The 20,689-nt window shown below is 36.9% G+C and overlaps 1 protein-coding gene across 1 annotated transcript in view; it reads left to right on the forward strand.

Moving 5' to 3' along the window:
- The first annotated feature begins 7,234 nt into the window (after window positions 1-7,234).
- Window positions 7,235-20,689, forward strand: part of ZNF804A (zinc finger protein 804A) — a 283,567-nt gene continuing 270,112 nt past the window's right edge. Inside the window, exon 1 of the mRNA XM_039216603.1 lies at window positions 7,235-7,345. Coding sequence (XP_039072534.1) covers window positions 7,235-7,345 — 111 coding nt within the window. The remainder of the gene's footprint in view (window positions 7,346-20,689) is intronic.

Raw genomic sequence — 20,689 nt, forward strand, 5'->3', positions numbered from 1 at the left:
TTGCTTTCATTTTAGTATCTTCCCAATATTTTCCCTCCTTTCACCTACTTTTTATTGTTCTTCACATATTAGTTTTGGTGCTATTGGCATCTTCCTTCATTCTTCTCTTCCTTCTTTCTTTTTGTTCTATGTTTTTACCATATGTGTGCCTGTATGTAGATGCATGTCAGTCTTATCTTTTTGCTTCCATCTTCTTAGCTTTTTCCTTCTCTTCTAGTTCTTTCTTCTCACTCATACCTACCATTAAAATATATCATCAAACTACACATACCCTTACCTATATTTATGCCTACCTTTTTTTTGGTAATTATACATAGTCTTTGTTTTTTTTTTCAATAAACCAAACCAAATCCTATTTTATATTCTACTTTTGTTTGTATGTTACATTTCTTATGCAATAAAATAATTACATAATGCTACCAAATCAATAGGTATAGATACACCATATTATTTTAATAGATGCAGTCTGTAATATATATAATAACATATACATATTGATTTATTGATGATAATCGTCTTTGTTTCCAGTTTTTTTATAACTATGAGCAATTAAACAATATTGCATTAAGTGTTCTTGTGAATATCTTTTTATTCTATTTAGAGAGTCCCAGGAATACAATGGCTAGGTCAAAAGTTATATGCAATTTTAATGTTAATAGATGTGGCCAGATTGCTTTCCAAAAAGACTATGAAATGGAGGAATGTAATAACTGTTCATCTTTATCTTGACTAATGATAATATATTTTAATGTTATCCTTTTGGTAAGTTAATTATATAGCATCCAATTACACTAATTTCTTTGGCAATGTATTAGAAATGTAGCTTTGGCTCTTAAATTAGCATTGTTCTGGCTCTGTCCCAAATGCTAATATTAGAATTGAAAAGTAAGCCCATAAAAAAGACTTAAAAAATGATCAGTATCAGATACATATATTACATTGTTCAATATGTGATCTACCCTTCTTTTAACATATGTGATAACACTGCATAATTTCAATTGTTTAATCTATCTCTTAGGGTTGAACCTAAGGAAAATTGTGAAATTTCTCTGTGATCCATTTTGCATTTTCACTAATTTTCACATTTCCACAATTCTGCATTTCCTTCAGTCATTCAAGGCACACATCCACATCTATCAATACCAAAGAGAAAACTAAATTGATGTTCTATTCTACCAGACCCGACCAATATCAACTCTAGGGAAGTTGCCAGGGAATCGGAGAAATTAGAGTTTGTGAACAAGATAATATCTAGTTTATTCCCATTCTTTTAGAAGTGAGGTGACCGAAGTTACTATCCATTCAGTATTCCATGATTGCCGTAGCTGGACATGTTTAAAGTGATTTATAGTTAAGTTTTTAGTTGTAGTAGTATCTGTACAAATGTAGATTTCATAGTCCATTGATTCTAGGATGCCTTTTTGTTTTTAATATCTCCATAATTCAGATGTCTTATAATCAGTGGCTTCTTGCATTTATTTGACAGTATGTTTGCACTTGTAGTGAACATAAAAAGTATACACCTTATAATTGATGAGATCTTAGATTTGGTAGAATTCAGTATTTGTGGTTTTTTAAATTTTTAAATTTTTATTTTATTATTTTTTTTACAAACAGTTTATTGTCAAGTTGGTTTCCATATAACACCCAGTCCTCATCCCCACAAGGGCCCTCCTCCATGTCCGTCTCCCCTCTCACTATTTGTTTTTAAGAGGTCCCACATTTAAACCTAGCAGAACTGAAATACAGCAACAAAAATGTAGGAGATGGACCTACTTTTAGGTAATAATTAATTAATAATTACCTAAAATGGTCACCATTTCCTTTCAAATCATACAATAGTATCAGCTGCAGATAAGTTCAATAATATTTATTTAGTACGTATCCTATAGCTAGGATACACCAGTGTTTCTCATACTTGAAAAACATATAGATCATTTTTAAAGATTCCCTAGCACATATTAAGTTCACTTGTGGCATAATTTCACTCAAATATGTTAACATCAGACTAATTATAAAACCCCATATGCTTATAGCTCTTGTGTAAATACAAAATAAAAAAAAGAAATCAAATATAAATATGACAAAATGTCCAAATTTACACCCTTAATTTAATACAACAGATGATTTTGCTCTGCTGAAACCAAATCCAGTCCCAAAACATGAATGTTTTTATGGGTATTTGTGTGTAAATACTGATCTAAGCATGCCTGATGATTTTGGTGAATGTGGGTGCTCTATGGTGATATAATTCCTCCATCACTTTTTTCCAATTTATGCCACACCTTCATTCATGCAGATGTCATGATATCATTTGGTCTTATCTAAGAATAAGCAAAACATGTATGTGTTAAGTTTATAGATTTTTCCTCTTTAGTCCAAAACAATACAAGCAATGATACCTGGTACCAACGTGATCACAAAAATGAATGCAAACAAAAGATTTATAGTGACAAAACTTAGGACAAATTACTATTATATGATTTCCCTAATGTTCAAGAATATGCTTATTATGTTAAGATTATTATAAGAATGAAAAGGAGAAATTTGAATCGTGATTATATACCCTGTAACCGCTAAGAATACATCACAGACATCTCTGAAAAACACTGAAGTATGTTTTTTTCTTTTCTTTTTTTCAGGATGATTTAAGAATAGGCATTTGGTTCATAGAAGCTCAAGTAAGGCTGAAGTGGGGACCCAAAAGTGAATCTAATTTGTGGATCATTCACTGTAGTGATAGCAAGTTATCCAGACAGACAGAGTAAAAGCATCCAGAGATTGTAATGACAGAAGTAGGCAGTCTAAGGATTTGGAGGTAGCAACATCTGGTCTCAACTAGGAGTTAAGCAAACTTAAAAAAAAGATTTACTTTCCTCTGGAAGAGCTGTGCAGAGCGACTTGGGCAGGGATTCAGGATGCAGGGGTCCAGCCACTGGTTTGGGAAGGGAGGCAAGACCTTGGTTTTGCATTTCAAAGTAGCAACATTGTCCTGAAGTCCTGTGTGAGACAGGAGGAGGTCAGGAACAATACCTAGTTGCTGAGCAGAAAATTGGCATCCAAATTTGGGTTAAGGAAAGCAAGATGAGGAACAGAGAATGAGGTAACTTAGTACAAGCATGGAGCTTAGGGGATCTTGATTTAAATCAGTTGTAGAAAGAGAAAAATTGAGGTATGGTTGCAAAAATGAACTGCAATATTTTAGACATATCATATATAAAACTTTCATATTCAAATTATTGATTGCAGTTTTGTCCACTTAAAAGTTGCCACTTAAACCCAAGTGATATATAATTATCCCAAAAGACATTTTAAAATTAAAATATTTTCTGATTATAAAATATTGACTTTGCATATTTATAATAGTAGTTAGATATTTAAGGCATCCAATATTCAGGTCTCCTAAATTCTCCAAGTGACTGAGAAGAAATATTTCATTTTTAAAAATTTGGGTGGTAAGGTTCCATAGAAATAATCCATGTCGAAATGATTACTAATAACAGAAATCAGAATTACTTTAAATAATGAGAATAGGCCATGGATATCAGAGATGATAACATAATAAAGAATTTAAAGATGCTTACTTCTATACCTTTTACACCATTACAAAAGGAAAGAAATGGGAACAGCAAGAGGGAAGGGCATAATAATTTATCACTGTCTACTGATTTCAATTTATTGATCGAAAGGTATGCTTCCTTTCTGAGATGATGGGGAAGTCCTGATTCTCTACTTGTTTTCTCTCTTCATTTTTAGTAAAATTCAAAAGAAAAGTTTCCTTCATGTTTGATATAAAAACTCCACTATGTTTAATAGTTGTTTGTTATAGTTAGAAGCCAGATTGCACATGGTGGTGGCTTACTGTTTTGAATGTTGAGGTTAATATGATGAAGAGTCCACAGGTAATAGAGCTCATTGGTAATGGCATAACGATTATCATACAGTGTGATTAGTAGTTTTCTTTGAACGATCTTTATGGATGTGGCTACTCAATTGAGATAAGGGTAAAGGAAACCACACTGCCCTGTGATATGTCTGTTTAAATTCAGGGTAAGGGTACAGAATCTTGCTGATCACTCTCAATATTAGGTAATTTTGAGATAGATTACCTCATATGTAGAAAAACAATGAAGACCAATTTTATTCAAAAAACGTATATTTTTATAACTGTCAGCATCATGTATTTAGCAACAAATACAGATTTAGCAACAAATCTGTGGTGTGTTCATTGCCATTTATATATAGGTTTACATGTGGTAGTCTAAAGCCACCCCATCATACCATCAAGCATGCAAGTGGCAAAAGTAGACCATTCTGAAAGTGAAGTGACCCTTCAGAGATTATTAAGATACCTTACTGAAGTTTATTACTATGATATATTTGTATCATAAGGTATTGATTTATATATGACATTTATGATACATATTCTATATAAACTGCTACTGGAAATACAATATGACTTTCCATATAAATGATATTATGTTACACGGGACAATTCCTATAAATGTTCCTGTTTCCTGAACTGGAAATTCAGCTTCATGATGTAAATAGAGATCTGAATATTTTTTTCAGAAGTATTTTTGATAAAAATATTTCAAAAATCCTAGCTTAGATTATTATGACTTGCACATAAAAGAAAACTATATTATCTGATTTTTCACATAGGAAGCATCTTCCATTTCCTAAAGAGATTCTTTAGTTTGGTTAAGTAATAAAGAAGATTTTATCTCTTGTCTAATAACTGCAAGTTTTGAAAACTTCAGAAGATGTGATAAAAATCATACAGGTCATTAATTGTTCCCAAAGTGATATGTACTGAAAATGCCTGCATCCTCAAAATATAAATGAAAAATAGCTGTAACGATAGGTGCCAAAATGGATTTAATTTCCACACAATATGTAGTGGAGATCACTTTTTTTTTTCCTAATGGAATCATGTTTATACTGAATTCTAACAAATTATTAGGTGATCTGTTCCACGAGTAAATAAGTTTTGGAAATTCTTTCTCTCTTTTTCTCCCAAGACTTCCAGACTCCCCCAAGTGGATATCTGAGAAATTTAGCCAAGACCTCTAAATAACTGTGACACTTCGTAATGAGCTATGATCAACACACATCAACTTTTTTTTTCTTTGTTTGAACTGAAGCACAGAACATGGAGAAATTCCTTTAGATAAGTCTAAGACTCCCCTCTTCTATCCCTAGAAGTTATAATTTACTCACATGATTATTGCCTCTCTTATGATAAACACTCTTTTTCTTTCCCTTCTTTTCCTCTTTCAAAGAGTGATATCAAACTGGCAGATTCATTTAAAGACCATATTGTAGTTTGCAGAATCATTGCTGTGTAAAATGCTATCTGTGGGAGACCCAGAATGGAATGTCTTGAAATCCTGACCTTCAAATAAACAAGACAAACACAGGTTATATCAAAGTGCAGTTTGCTCTGACATAGGAGCATCAGAATGTCTGGAATCTGCTTTAACCAATTAAGCCATTCAAGGCTAGAGGAAAATAAAGCCTTCAGCAAATCCATTGAAGGCACCATCTCCCGGCATCCCACTGCCTGCTATCGATCTTTTTAAGTGCGGACTAATGAGTCGTATATATACCTGATGGGGTGCTCTCACCCTCCCACCTCAGAGGAGTTAAACTTACACAAAGAGAGAATCAACTGGGTGAGAGGGAGGCTGGGAGGGCACATCCAGGCGGATGGCTGCCTCGGCCTCTTCAAAACCAGCCTGATGGTCTGTCTTCGGGGAACGCAGCAGACCTCAGCCCCTACTTTCCATAAGGCACCCATTAGTTCCTTTGCATGAGATTTTCCCATTCAGGTCGCTTCTAGGGCAAACGCTTTTTGTTCGCTACCACTCTGTAGTGGGAAAAGAACTACAGAGAAATGCAAAGCAGGCTCGTGGCAGCAGCTTCTTTGCGGCAAAGCATCCCTTTCTGTTCAGCTTTGGCAATTTAGGAAGAGCCGAGGTTCTCAGGGGAGATGGGTGAGGAGGAAGGCCAGGTCCAGGAACCTATTCACCAGGAGTCCCTGTTTTTACCCTCTACCCACTTCCACTAATCGCCACAACTATCCCCGCCCCCATCATCACCGCCAGCACCCACCTCCCAAACTATCAACACAAACACTTGTGATCTCTACAAACGGGTGGTGGTGGTGGTGGTGGTGGTGGTGGTGGGTGGGGAACATTTTCTTTCTCTAAGATTCTGAACAGGATCCAACCTCTATACTAAAAATACATTAAAAACAAATAAAATCCAATAAGCCAAACCCAACGGGTAGCAACTATCTCTCGAGAGAGAAGCAGCTGCTGGCACCTGCCTGGATCCGCTGCAGTTGGAAGCGGCTGCCTTCGGTATTGAATTATTAATTTATTTATGCCCCCCCTCCCCCCCTCCCCCCCTCCCGACTGGCAGGCAAGGAATCTCTGTCTCTTGGTCTCCCCTCCGCCCCCACCTCGGAGGAGTCTCCCACTTCTCAGCGGCGGGTCGCTCTGCCGCCCGCCCGCCCGCGGTGGCCGTCGCGTCCCTGGCCCTCGGCGGCCGCGGCGCTGCGCGGGGGGCGTCCCGCTCGCTGGGCGCTCCCACCGGCGCGCGGACCCGCGCGGCCGTGGGTCCCGGCGGCAGCGGCGGCGGCGGGGGAGGGCGGGGGGGAGGCAGCGGGTGACAGATGTAGTCCTCTGACAGCTCTCAGTATCAGCCCAGTGGCTCCCTGCCATTGGCTCAGTGCAATGGACCGGCAACGCCGCTCACTATAATAACACTCATGCCTGCCAGCAGCAGCAACTCCGAGCGCGGGCGCCGAGCGCGGGGGATGCTGCCGCCGCCGCCGCCGCCGCCGCCGCTGCCGCTCGGGCGGCTCCCGCTGCCCGGCTCCGCTCGGCCGCCGCGCCGCCGCTGACTCCGGCTGCGCGGCTCGACCCGCCGCCCGGCCGGCCCCTCCTAGCCCGGGATCCTCCGGCCGGGCGCGCCGCCGCGACGCGAATTAGGGGAGGAACCGAGACGGAGCGGGGGGGCGCCGGGAGCATGCGGAGGCGGAGCAGCCCGGGCGCGCTCGGCGGAGGGGCGTCGTGAGCCCGTCTCCCCGAGGCGTGCGAGCCCGGCGGCGGCTCGCCCTCGCCGCGGGGCCCCAGCCCAGCCGGCCCCGGCTCCGGCGCGCTGCGGCTGCGGGCGCCAGGTGCAGGGAAGCGGCGGCCGCGGCGGCGGAGGCGGCGGCTGCCCCATGGAGTGTTACTACATTGTCATCAGCTCCACGCATCTCAGCAACGGACACTTTCGCAACATCAAGGGAGTTTTCCGGGGCCCTCTCAGCAAGAACGGGAACAAAACTCTGGTAATAGCTTCTGTGGCTCGCTCGCTCGCTCGCTCTCGCTCTCGCTCTCTTTCAATCTCTCTCGCTTCCCCTCTCTCCCCCCCTGCCCCCCCCCCCCAAGAGGGCATTTGGACATTTGGAGGATTGAGGGGTTACTGTGAGATTCTGGAGGTGTCGCAATTCCATTTAGTTCATACTATATTAATGTATCTATCTTGTGGATGTGGGGTGAGAATTAGATGTAGGAAAAGCCTGGGATCTTAGGGAAGCTGTGATGCATGGTTTCGGTTGACACTTTGACAATGCTGTGGACTCTCACCCCCTCACTCCATCATGCTGGAGATTACCACAGTGTCTCCCTATTTGAAGCAAACTGTGTCAACAGCACTTTTTTTTTTTTAAGAAACAAACAAGAACCCTAACCCCAAGTGACCCTCTAGCATCTTTTGGCTTAGGAAGCTGAAGGTGAATGGGGATGTGGGTGTCTCCGATGGAAGCAGGGAACCACGTGACTGGTTGCGCGGAGTAAGTGGCGGGATTGAGTGATGGTCTTAAAAGGAGTTCGTGTTCCAGCCGTCTTCTGAAGGACTGGCAGCAAACTTCTCTGCTGAGAAGTTGTCCATACTAAGCTTAACAGAGTGGCTCCAGAAACCCGCGTCGTCCACTTTAAGCTATTCACTCAAAAGACGTTGGAGAGAAGTGTGAAGGGCGAGCACTATGTCACAATAAGAGCCACTAGGAAACGTGCTGAACAACCAGAACCCATGCAGTTGCTGCGAGGCTCTCACTGGACCACAGAGCTTCATCTTTCAGCATCCTAGTAGGAAGAGTACTTCTGATTGGTGGGAGAGGATGTGCTGAGCATTGAGATAGTGCAGGGTAATAGCTCTTATTTTTTCTTCCAAATCCTCTCTTAGCTACAAAGCCTCCTTGCCTGACTGCCTTTCATGTATTTGTATCTTCTGAAAAGTGTACACTTCAAAAAGAAAAAAGGGAAATAGAGGAAAGGCTCATTAAAGCTAAGTTCTGCAAGGAGAACAGAGCTGGAGTAAGGGGGGAATATGCAAATGTATGTATCACTAAAGTCTGGGTCCTTTTTTTTTTTTTTTTTTTTTTTTTACAAAGTGGTTACTGAGCCTGAGAAAGTGAGGTAGAAGTTTAAGGACAGACCCAATTAGCCCAAAACTAAATACAGTATTCTTAATCTCCCTTTCTTTGCATATTTTAAACTCTGATTCTACATAATTTTTTCTAAGTGACAGGATGTGTTTTCCGAAAATGAAAACTTTTCTTCTGAAGTTTTGCATGAATTTGGGTATTAATATTATACATTTAATATTTTTTTCTTTTTCCTATGAATCTATTGGAATCCTCCTCTCAGCTTTTTAAGATGCAAAGGAGCAGTGTTATTTGGTGTTTTTTATTGTTGTGGATAAGATTGGTGTTGAACAAAAGAAAGTGAAAATACTCTGTGGTCTTCCTTTGTGGAGTATTATGCGGAGCAGTAGGCAAAGGCTAAGGGAATTATTGAAATTGTTTTGCTCTAATTTCTTAAATAACTGTGTGGGAAGATAAATATTTTGGGGTGGGGGAGACTCTTCAATTTAAAAGAAGTATGCACTGGTTTATTTTTTAAATCAAGTTTTACTAAAACTTACTGAACAAGATCTTTATAGTTACAATAATGGTGTAAGTAAAACGCACATGGACACACACACACACAGAGTTCATTGGAATAAAGAAAGTTGCCAACTCTGAACTTGTTAAATTCTGATAATCTTGATTCTTAAGTCAACCTTGGGTTCTAATGGTGGTTCTATTTGCCTCTGCTGATTTGTTGTGGATTTGAACCTGATCCATCCAAAATCACTCATATTGACAAAAGATAGGTTAAAGTCTAGATTTGCCAGTATAAGTTTGGAATTAAAATGGGTGTTAAAAAGCAGCTACTTAAATGAGATGAATAAATCTAAATATGGGCAAATGTTGGAGCAACAGACTGGAGTAAGAAGAGTTAGAAATAGCTCTTACCATATTTCTCTTAGTTATAGTAAAAGGACTTTTGGGGACTTAGTAGTTAATCCCTCCAGATTGTGTTTATAAACTGCCCAAGTACATATTTCCTGTGTAAGAGATTTATACTGAATAAAATTAGGTAGATTTTCATCTATGGTCCAACTATTTTGAAACTATTACTTTACAAGTTAATATATGTCATACATTTGTTTTCTATATGTCTTCCTATGGTTTTGTTATTAAGGAGAGTAAGATTTATGCCTGCCTTTAAGTATAACAGAAGAGACCTAAACATACTCATAAATGAATGTTTTTCATCAAAAACCTGTCTATATTTACCTAAAAGTAAGTAATGTAAATATACTTTATAACATATAGAATGCTATGAGAACTTAGTGTAAGCTAAAATGTACTACAAGCTAAAAACAGAAAACTGAATCTCAAAGTTCTCAGAATTAGGAACCTTAAGAAAAAACACAAATATTATCTTAAAAATATATATATACTACATTTTGAACATTTTCGGGTAAGAATTTGTGGTTATTACTTATTAATACCAGTTTCATAGTCTAAGAATTATGAGAGCCTTTTTCTTTTCCTGTCTATTTGATTTTAAGATATTTTGAATTTTGCCTTTAAAAACATCATCACATTTTTGCATTTTGATATGCGTATTAAGTTTAAAGAATTTTAACAATATTTCAAATTTTTCCCATTTCAGGAAAGCACACATAAAACCATTCAGGGAAAAAGTACTTAGACTTTTCCACAGAAATTCCAAATATTTTCAATTACTGGATACCTTAATGGATATTTTGAACATTTTTTAATTCATAATTTTAAAAGATTTTGTAATCTTCAAAAAATGATTGAACAACTTAATATAGGCAATAACTTTTAATACAGTGTTCTTTCATGAATTAAAAGTTACTTGTAGAATAAAGGTACCTCAGGCTTCTGTGACATTGATTAATTGTTTTAGCCCTAAAATCTAGACTGCAATCCTGCTACTTATGCTGAGGAGATATCAAAATGTACAGTCTCTCCATAGATCATATTGTGTCACTCACACATACAATTTTGAAAAGATACTTAAAGATTAAGCCTACTGTTAATCTTGACCTTATTTCTGAGCTTTTAAATACATTCCTCTTGACAATTTTAACTGAAAATATATAAGTCTTCATATTGCAGAGTCTTACAAGCAAAGAGAAAGGTCACTTCACTTCTCATGATTTCTGTTATAAATATGATCATAACTGTGAGATAGTTTTAATTTCATGGAATAAGAGATAAACTAATATTTTCTTTTATTAGTGCTCCAGAATATGTCTGAACAAGTTATATGATTTAGTGGCAGTGATTAAAGTTTTCCATCCATGTATTCTCATTCTTTTTCCTTAGACTATCCCTTAGATATAACTATTGTGTATAAAATTGTTTATTGGATAAGGATATTTTATGAGGCTTATGCTTTTTCAATTGAACCACAAAATTTCTTTGCCCTAATTTTATATTTAAAAACTTTTAATATAAAATATTTATATATTTATTAGAATTTAAATATGCATTTTTTGACTTTTATATGACATTTGGAACTTTGGAAATCATTACTAATTTGTTCATTACATTTTGTTAGTCAGCATTTTTGAATCTCTTTATGAGTATTGTGTCTATTTTACTGACTATGGAATTCAAAAGGAAATAAGTGGTCATGCAGTAAGTCAGTATTATAATGCCAATTTCTTAATCCCAGACATATTTCCTTTATAATCTAGATACTAAATTAGGGGTTCCATAGGAATTGGTGTGTTTATATCCACACTGATAAAGAGGCATGATGTAGGTGTTATCTTTTGTATGAGGGCATCATCCTTTTCCACTTGCCTTCAGCTGTGAAGAAATAGATTCACAGAATAAATTGAATTCATATATATTTTAAGTCTCATCCCCCACTATGCTAACATCAATAATTTCTCTCTGGCCTAAGCTCTGTTTCTGTAGGCTGCTCTCCTTTTCAAATATATTAAGTACCATGTTTGGCAAGAAACGAAGTATTGATTTATTAATTGGTTCTCATATATTTGTTACTTAATTCATTTAGATTTATTGAGATGCCTCAGTTGCAAAGCACTATTCTAGGCACCACCAGCTCTGTGCTAAGCATTATATGTTAAATATTATGCATTAAGATGTATTCATGTACGCTACTGTTCATTTTGAATGTGTTGAAAAAATATTCACATATTTTGACATGTTTGCAGGTTTCTTGTCACTCAGGAAATTTTCATATGTATTCATTTTGAAAAGAATGAAATATTCTGGGTTTTTACCTTTGTGTATACAGGAACTCATTAAAATTAGGAAAGTCTTTGAAATATACTACTACGGCCTTTGTTCTAATTATCATTATCTCATATAACATTATTATTCATGTCATTTCCTTACACAGTTCTATCTCTCCTAGGGAATGTAATTTGATAGGTTTCTCCACTCATTGAAACCCACTTATGTGGCACATTTAAGATTGCGCATAAGACTGGAGAGACTAGTTGTTGAATTAGTACTGATGAAAAATTACCATCATTGGGTTGATATCCTCAAGAAAGGTCAGGGATGAGGGTGGATTAGGGTGTATCTTAGTATATTCCCAAACTTCCCCCTTTATAAACTTGTGCACATAATCAGTCCATTATATATTTTTCCAAATTTTTTTCAAACTATTATGTATTCAGTATCAAAGACCATCTCATGTCTCACTTTCCTGAACTGAAAGTCTCATATATTCCTTGCTATACTTATTTCTTTGTAGCAAAACTTTACAAGTGTGTATTTTTAGAACACATTTTTCAAGTCAGGAAAATAACTTATAATTGAGTTATTGATATTATGACCTAGTCATGACCTACTCATAAATGTAAGCAATATTTTAAGGCAAACGCTATCAAGTAATACCCTGATTCCGACATACCTTTGTTAGTGCATTAAATATTAAAATAAATATTAAAGATTTGATAGCTGAAATACCCTATCATCACTTCTCAGTTCTTCACCAATATTTTCTACATTATTGATGACTTAAATAAACATTTTTTACTGAAAATACAGATCTACAAGAGCATTGGGGGCCACCTAGTACGATGTTTCTTATGGCAGTAGTCAGGGCCAAATTCAGGCTGACGTAGTTTGTTAGTGTGCACAGTTTAAACGCAGTTTTAAAATATTTGCGTTTAAGTGTCATTCGCAGAAAAATGCACTTTGCTGTCTACACTGCTTTTCACTGCTACAGAGGTTTTTCACTTACTTGCATTACCTTCCTGACCAGTGAAGGCACTTGAAGTTCCCACTCCTTGTGTAGTCTGAGAACCAAGTTTTACATATGGGAAGAGAAACATTTTCATCATTCTGCATGTGCCCTTCGTTGTACCAACTTTTAGGTAGATAATACTCTTCAAAAAAGTTTTGGCATATTCATATTTTTATAGTATCTATTTGTTATATATTGGTTGAACTGCTTAAAAGTATTCTGCAGATCATACATCTAGGAATGCTATCACAATAAAGAAAGGTGTGGATTTAAGAGTGATGCATTTTAAAATTGAAAATTTTGCTCAGGCTGTAGGTATTTTTTTCAGTAATTTCTTGGTTTGGGTCCTTTTAAATATTAATATTGAATATAATTTTATTCTTTATTCTTTTAACAAACATGTTTAGTTAATATAACATATTTGGAAAATAGATTTTTGAAAATATTATGCACAGGGGAAATAATATGTTTAATACCTGTAATGATAGCTTAATGTTGAAATAGTTTCCTTCAGTGATCCTGAGATATTACCATTTTAGGCAATGGTTGTATATTTGGAGTTTGAGTAATCCTTCTAGAAAGAAAAAAGATAGCAGTTTTAATATGTGATGTATTACAGCCAATATTCATGAGGAAATATGTCTATCATTTTTATATTGCTAATTACAAAAAATAAGAAATATCATTTTATTAATTTTTGTTTCCAAAAAGTTTAGCCTGAAACCATTTGAGCTGTTTTATCTCATTCTAAATTATTCTTTGGGTCTTAGGAACTACTTACCGCTTATAAACTATATTATGACGGTGTTTTCAACTAGTGAGGTTTCATTAATTTTATAAATGTATTATAATTCACTTTCTATCACAGTATAAGATAAAATGGGGTAATAAATAATTAAAACTTAATCCTAGTTGTCAAAGTAAACAAAATCCATTACCTGATGTAGTACTCTGGACTTTCATAATGGTTTGACATCATTAGAAGAAAGCTATATACTTTTGTAAATGGAAGAACATTAAATGTATTAATTGCTTATGATGACAATGCCATATTCAAATTATGAGAAAATATTTTTTTCTAAAATAGCTTTAGAAAAATGACCTTTGCTGTATTTCATAGCTAGCTTTGTGTGTCAACTCGAATAGTATTCAATTATTTAATCAAACACTAATCTTGTTGCTGTGAAAGTGTTTTGTAGATGTGGTTAATGTCTACAATTCTTTGACTTTAAATCAAAGAGATTAACCTAAACAAATGTGCATGAGTCTCATGCAATCGGTTGAAAGGCTATTAGAGCAGAAACTGAGGTTTCCTGGAGAAGAAATTCTGCTTCCAGAGTGCTGCATCAAATCCTGCCTTGAGTTTCCAGCCAACTGGCTTGATCTGCAGAAGCCCTAAACCCACAATCACACCGCCAATTCCTAATTCCATAACACATTAGGGAACTATCTGTCTGGTTAACTATCTCTCCTATTAGTTCCGTTTATCTGGAGAACCCTGACTGATATATAGAGGGTCAGTTTATTACAACTCTTACAATAAGGCAACTCAGTATTTGAAATACAAATCATATTTGGATTTAATTGGAAATGGGTGAAATTGACATATTAAAAAACTCTTTAGGTTTAAAATTGATTGACTTTATTGTGGAATGTTTCTGTCCCCTTACAAAAAAATTATAATAGCTTTATTTTATATCTTTGCCTGAATTACAATCTATCCTCTATCAAACTCCCTGCCTCCCCCAAAAAACTTGTATAACTATGTAAAATATAGTTATTTTTATCTGTTCAGTTCCAGCAGATAGTCACACATGCACTTATTGTAATGAAGAGAATCAGGCTACCTTTAAATGAGAAAATATTTTAAACTTAGTATCAAGAGTGTATTATTTGGTAGTCACAATTTAAGAAATAGTCTGTAAAGGGTGGCTATGTAACATGAAGGAGTTAGTTTTAAAAACCTAAAAATGTTTTCATAAAAATATATAGAATGCTGTGAATGCCTCCCAGCTGAAACCAGAAACACAATTCTAGTTGAACTGAGTTGGACATATTGGCACTTGTTGGAACAAGGTAAGGTGCACACCACGGGGAACTTGGTGCATCTAATGAAGAAGGAATAAGGAATCATTTTATCGGATTTGAGATTGCGTGAAGTGATTTTGTAGAGAATTGATTAAAGCGTCTGTTTTATTTTGGTTACCGTTAAGAAAGAAGGGTGAATTCTGTGATTGGTTCTCTTTTTATCTAGGAGACAAGGACAGGGTGGGGGTGAAGCTGTAACAGGCAAAAAAGCAGCTTTTGCTCATGTTGGCTGACAGATGGGGATATTTGGTAACAAAAACAGTGTTTGTGTTTTTGTCTGTCCTCAAACATGATTGCTGAGGGGGGTCTTGTTTTTTCTGTTCCATCATGCTCATAGACGACCTTACCTGATGTTAGTGGGCTGTGAAACTCATCCTGTTTGATAAGATGAAACCACACTTTACTCTTAGATCCAGATAAGCCCCCAGCCAGCAGTTTCCAAGGACTACTTTTTGCTTTTATTTATTTATTTTTTCTCAGATAGAACATAAGAATGGATAGTTGCAAACAGATGGGAGGCAGGGCCATCGGTGAAGATAATTTCAAGGAAATGAGATCCCAAGTTGGAGGGTTTTAGGGATGAGGGAGGAAGGAGAATGGTCAAGAATTACCAAAGTAGAGGGGCACTTGGGTGGCTCAGTTGGTTGAGCATCCGACTTTGGTTCAGGTCATAATCTTGCTCCATGGGCTGGCTGCTATCAGCATGGGACCAGTTATAGATACTCTGTCCCTCTCTCTCTGACCCTCCCTTACTTGCACTCTCTCAAAAATAAATAAGTGTTGGGGGACCTGGGTGGCTCACTCAGTCGACCGTCTGACTTCAGCTCAGGTCATGGTTTCACTGTTTGTGGGCTTGAGCTCCTCATCGGGCTCTGGGCTGACAGCTTGGAGCCTGGAGCCTGCTTTGGATTCTGTGTCTCCCTCTCTCTCTGCCATTCCCATGCTCACACTCTGTTTCTCTCTGCCTCTCAAAAATAAATAAACGTGAAAAAATATTCTAAGAACCAAGAAATCAACGTTAAAAATAATTATCAAGGCGGAACAAGAAGGACATGTGTCCTGCACTGGCACGTTGATATGAGTATTTGGGAGGATAAAACACCTACCCATCTCTTGAGATACAGGAGAATGTTTTCAGGAGAGACAGTTCAGATAGAACAAAAAGTAAAGAGAAACTTCAATGGAAAGTCTAAAGCTAAAGAGATTTCATTGATAATAGGCACTTCAGAATTCAAGAAGGCACAGTCCTAGTGTTTTAGGCCATGTGGAAATATAGAGAATTGTGTCATAAAAGGATATAAAATAATCACATGGAGATTAAAGTTTAGAGAATGAAGAGTTTGGAAATTCTGGGCTTTTTGTGAAACTGACATTATGGTGGACACAGGGTATGGTAACATTGGTTTTGATAATCCCACTGCAGGCAGTAACATCAGTGGAATGGCGGAGGATGACAGAGAGGTGGGGACTCCATGGGGAGCACTCAGAGCTCTTGGGCTCACTTTTGATTCCTTCTGTGAGACTGAATTATACAGGCCCTCTCTCTGAGCCTACTCTGAGCCTCAGAGCTTTCTCCTGACCCCTGCTGAAGCGTTACGTCAGAGGGACGTGGTTAGGTCTAGTGTATAGATTTCCTCCCCTAGTCAGCTGCTGGAGATTTAAAGTACTAACAATAACTCAAAGGTTAACCCATCCAAATTGTGTTCACTCACACAAGGCTGTCCTTCAGATAGGAAACTACAGAATTCAATGTAGAGCAAGCAAATTTGGAGGGACTTGGGTATAGATCCAGAGTTCAGAGAGTTGGCAGGCACCTTAGATGGATTATAGAAAGCAGGAGAGTTTTGGACAATAAATTATTGGGAAGGAAGTAAGACCAGTTGCAGAGAAGGAATGGGTTGAATGATGAGAGGTTTGTACTGAATTATTTTTCCTACAACTGGTCAAGGACAGAAAGATGGGATGAAATACAGAGTCTCTCTTTGTTTAATGAAAACATCTCAAGTGACATAGTCCAGTGGTGTCCAAGGAAGTGTCTGGAAATATTGTGAGGTTACCTTTCAAAATCTGATACTTAGCAAATCAGCTCTCCTTGCTGAAATGAGACAAAGTACCTTCAGGCTAGAGATGAGAATCACTGATTTCACTGCAGCATTATGTTCTTAATTTTTTTATGTATAATACATATATTTTATATTAAATATCTTAATAGTGTCAAAGCCAAGGACTCTTTGATTTTATTTGTATTTTTTCCTACAGTTATAAGGTGGTTACTGCTCCAGCCATCACATCTGCATTCTAATCTAGAAAAAAACGGGTAAAGTAGGAAGCACAAAAGTTGACTGTTCTTTAAAAAAAAAAAAAAAATTCCCACCCAACAGTGTGTACTTATATCTCTTTTGATGGAACAGTGTCACAGAACCAATACTAGTTGTAGGGGAAGGATGAAAACATGATTTTTTTTTAAAACATGATTAATTAAGCTGGGTACATTGCTAATCCCAATAAAAGCAGTATTCTGTTCGTAAGAAAAAGAGATACAGAAGTCTACCACAACTAGTCACTGGCTTTATGACCTTGATCAATTTCCCCTCTCTCATTATCATTTATATTATGTTTAATGGAGATGATAATAATACTTACCTGGAAAACATGTTGCAGATCAAATGAAAAGTAATTTTCCCAGGTTTGATACATAAGAAACTCTAAATGGTGGCAGTATAGTATCTGTTTATGGGCACAGGCAAAAAGGGCATGCACACATGGCAAAATTGACAATATTACACACTTGAACATTCATATCTGTGTTTGAATCTCATTCAATTCAATATATACATTTACATAATTTGGACACTTTTGGTATTGAACAATACCAGCATTCCCTTTCTTCTTCACTTTACCCATGACATCTCTTGCATACTTATTCTCATTCTGAGATTTATAAAATCTCCTACATTAAATATGGAGTGGGCCTTGAATATTCTAGAAGATAAATTAAAGTCTTATGAAAACCTTCAGATATCACTCTTCTTTTTGCATCATAAAATTTAGTATCATAAAACTCTGTACTCCTAAGCTGGCTCTTTAGGAAAACTTAGAATTTCTTTTAATTCTCTTCAATAATGATTACCATAACTGACTCCCTTGCAAGGTCTTGGAACACTGCTGTTCTGGTGTTACAAAATTAATACTTACACTAGGGGGCGGCATAACATTTCCTCTTGCTCTTACATAGACCAGTATATATAGTAAATAACCATCGATTAATAGATTTGTCAAATGAAAAAAAAATGGAAACTAAGGATATTGGATATTGTTTACTTATAATGTTAAGTTGGCCTAATTAAAATACTATATCAATTCAATTCATATATGCTATAAACAATAATTATTCTCCTTCCAGGTACTAAACATGCCAACTATTTTGACACATTAATAAAGTGCTAATACAGTCCTATCATCTATTGAAACTATAAGTTATGTGAGATATTCTCTTTTCCCTCAGCACCCTATGTAAAATAAATATAATATCTGTTCATGGACACAGGCAAATAGGCATTCACACATGGAAAATTTATTGTCTCTCCCTCTCTCTCTCTCTCAACTCACCTCTTGCTATATCCCCATTGTAGTCTAGAAAAGCAGAGAAGATATTGTTACTCCAGTTTCACTCTGTCTGCATGTTTGTTTCTCAGGAAGTACATGTAATTCTACTAGCAGTTTTGGCCAGGTCTAGGGATCAAAAAATTATTTATTTGAAACGCAATTAAGAACTCCACTTCCCCCCAACCTCAGTCACTGAATACAATATCAGAGGTCTGAAAATAACAGTGGCAATATTTTGGGAAATCTGAAGGAAGCTGGTGGCTAAAGTTCCACTGAATGACCACAATCCTAGGAATTAAAAACAAATAAATAGAAAGAAGGGAGGGAAAAAGGAGAGATGGAGTGAGGAAAAAGAATGGTAAAGAAAGATCATTCTCCTTAGGTAGTTAAGAAGACTGTAAACTGATACAAAAAGATATATCCATTTAAATAACTGGATGATGGTACATCCAGATTTGGCTGGGATAATCCCAGCTAAGACTGCTGTCTTGGAATGCTTAATAGTGGTACTACTCTTACCTCTCTAATTTGGATGCTAATGTATATGAGAATCCTTTAAATGTAGGAACCTCCACCATGATGGGAATCAGTTTGAAACGATTTCCTTTCTCTATCCTGGCTGAAGTTTTCCATTATTTTAGGATTTGTAGATTCTTGCGAGAATGCTATCTCCAGATGAGGCCATTAATATAATGTGTGGCTATTTTTTCAACAATCCTAAGCCTTGTATATGCGATGATGAAAGGAGTACCATTATTTTTTCCCCACCTTTTTGGCAGAAGGGTTATTCAGAGTTAGGGTGGTACACAGGCACAAGGTCACTGAGAGGTTATCTGTGGCAGATGCAGTAGCGAGAAAGGGAGAACAGGCCACCGTGAGTGTCCAGTGGCCATGTGTTAGCCAAGCCTTGTCAGTGGAAAGTCCCTGGGGCTCATGAGCCAGCTGCATTGTTCCAAGCTGACTATTTAGTGGAAGAATTTTGCCCAAGCCAGTTTTGGTTCCTCAACAAGCCGCATTTAACAAGGTCACCTTTGAATCTGTCAGCTACCTAATACTCTTTTGATACATGTATTTTATGCTTCATGTAATGAGTTAATTTTGGTTATTTTTAGCTGAGAAACCTGACTAGAATTTAGGACGACTGTGGAATTGGCAATTTTTTTCAAGGACAGGAGTATTGTGCTGGGTTTTACATCTAGAGACTTGACAGTGTTCGCTCCCTCCTTTGCTTCTCGTCAGTCCCCTTGCTGGTTTTCTATAGTGATAGGTGTTCAGCCTCTGGAATGAGACTTAGGTTTGAATTCTGGCAATGTAACCCGGGCCAGCCATTTATCCTCTTTCAGGTTCGGCTTTTTATCTATACATAACAGAATTGTAATTCATTTAGCCCCTGCTATATACCAGGTGTTATTTGAAACACATTATATAAGTCATATGTAGTTACAGTTGAATTGCTTTAAGACGGGTATGTGTGAACAGGATTATTGTAAAGATTAAATAACAAAAGAGAATTCTCTACTTCAGAGTCTGATACATAATCAAAGCTATTGATATTTTTATCATTATTGATATCTTAAATAAGGCTTCCCCTTCCTCCTTTCTGAAGTTAATACAGGGCCTTATGCTCTTCGGATAGAACATGAAGGATGCCAAATGAATAATACTTATTGTAGGTGCTACAGGGAATCTCATGAAAAATAAGCCAGGAAATTGATCATAAAATTTAACACCTATATATGACCTATGAGAGGATTATCTAGTTTATTCAGTGCAGGAGAACTGAAGTTCTCTGGTGTACAGATTTCAAACTAAATGATCATAATTATCACCTGAAGATTTAGAAAATACAACATCCTGGACTTAACTTAATATCTATGGTTAGGGTCCAGGAATCTAACTTTCTTAAGAGCTCCCAGATGACTCTTATTGTTCTAGAACCAAATACATCTTGCTTGACTTCACCTGACTGGTTCCAGAAGGACACTTGGGTGTCACACACTACTATTTCACATGAGAAATGAGACTCTGTTCTCCTTCTTTCTTATATTCTCTGCCCAATACTCCTCATCCCGCTTCATCCCCAAATGGAAACTTTAGAAAGTTGGCAGAAATGCATGTTTTGTTGTAAAGAAAAATGAAATTAGATAAAGTTTAGTTAGACTATAAAGAACATAATCTTAAAATTCGATAGAGTCTAACATCTATGGATCGTATGAAAATGTAAAACTTCACGTTCTAAGCAGAAAAAAAAATCTAGTTGTAGCTCCAGCTTCATGAGACAATTTAGTTAACTTAGCCAATTCCCTTTTCAATCATGCTTTCAATATATTAATTCATGAATTAATTAG

Source organism: Hyaena hyaena, unplaced genomic scaffold, assembly GCF_003009895.1.
Source record: "Hyaena hyaena isolate Hyena2069 unplaced genomic scaffold, ASM300989v1 scaffold_642, whole genome shotgun sequence".
Lineage (NCBI taxonomy): Eukaryota > Metazoa > Chordata > Mammalia > Carnivora > Hyaenidae > Hyaena > Hyaena hyaena.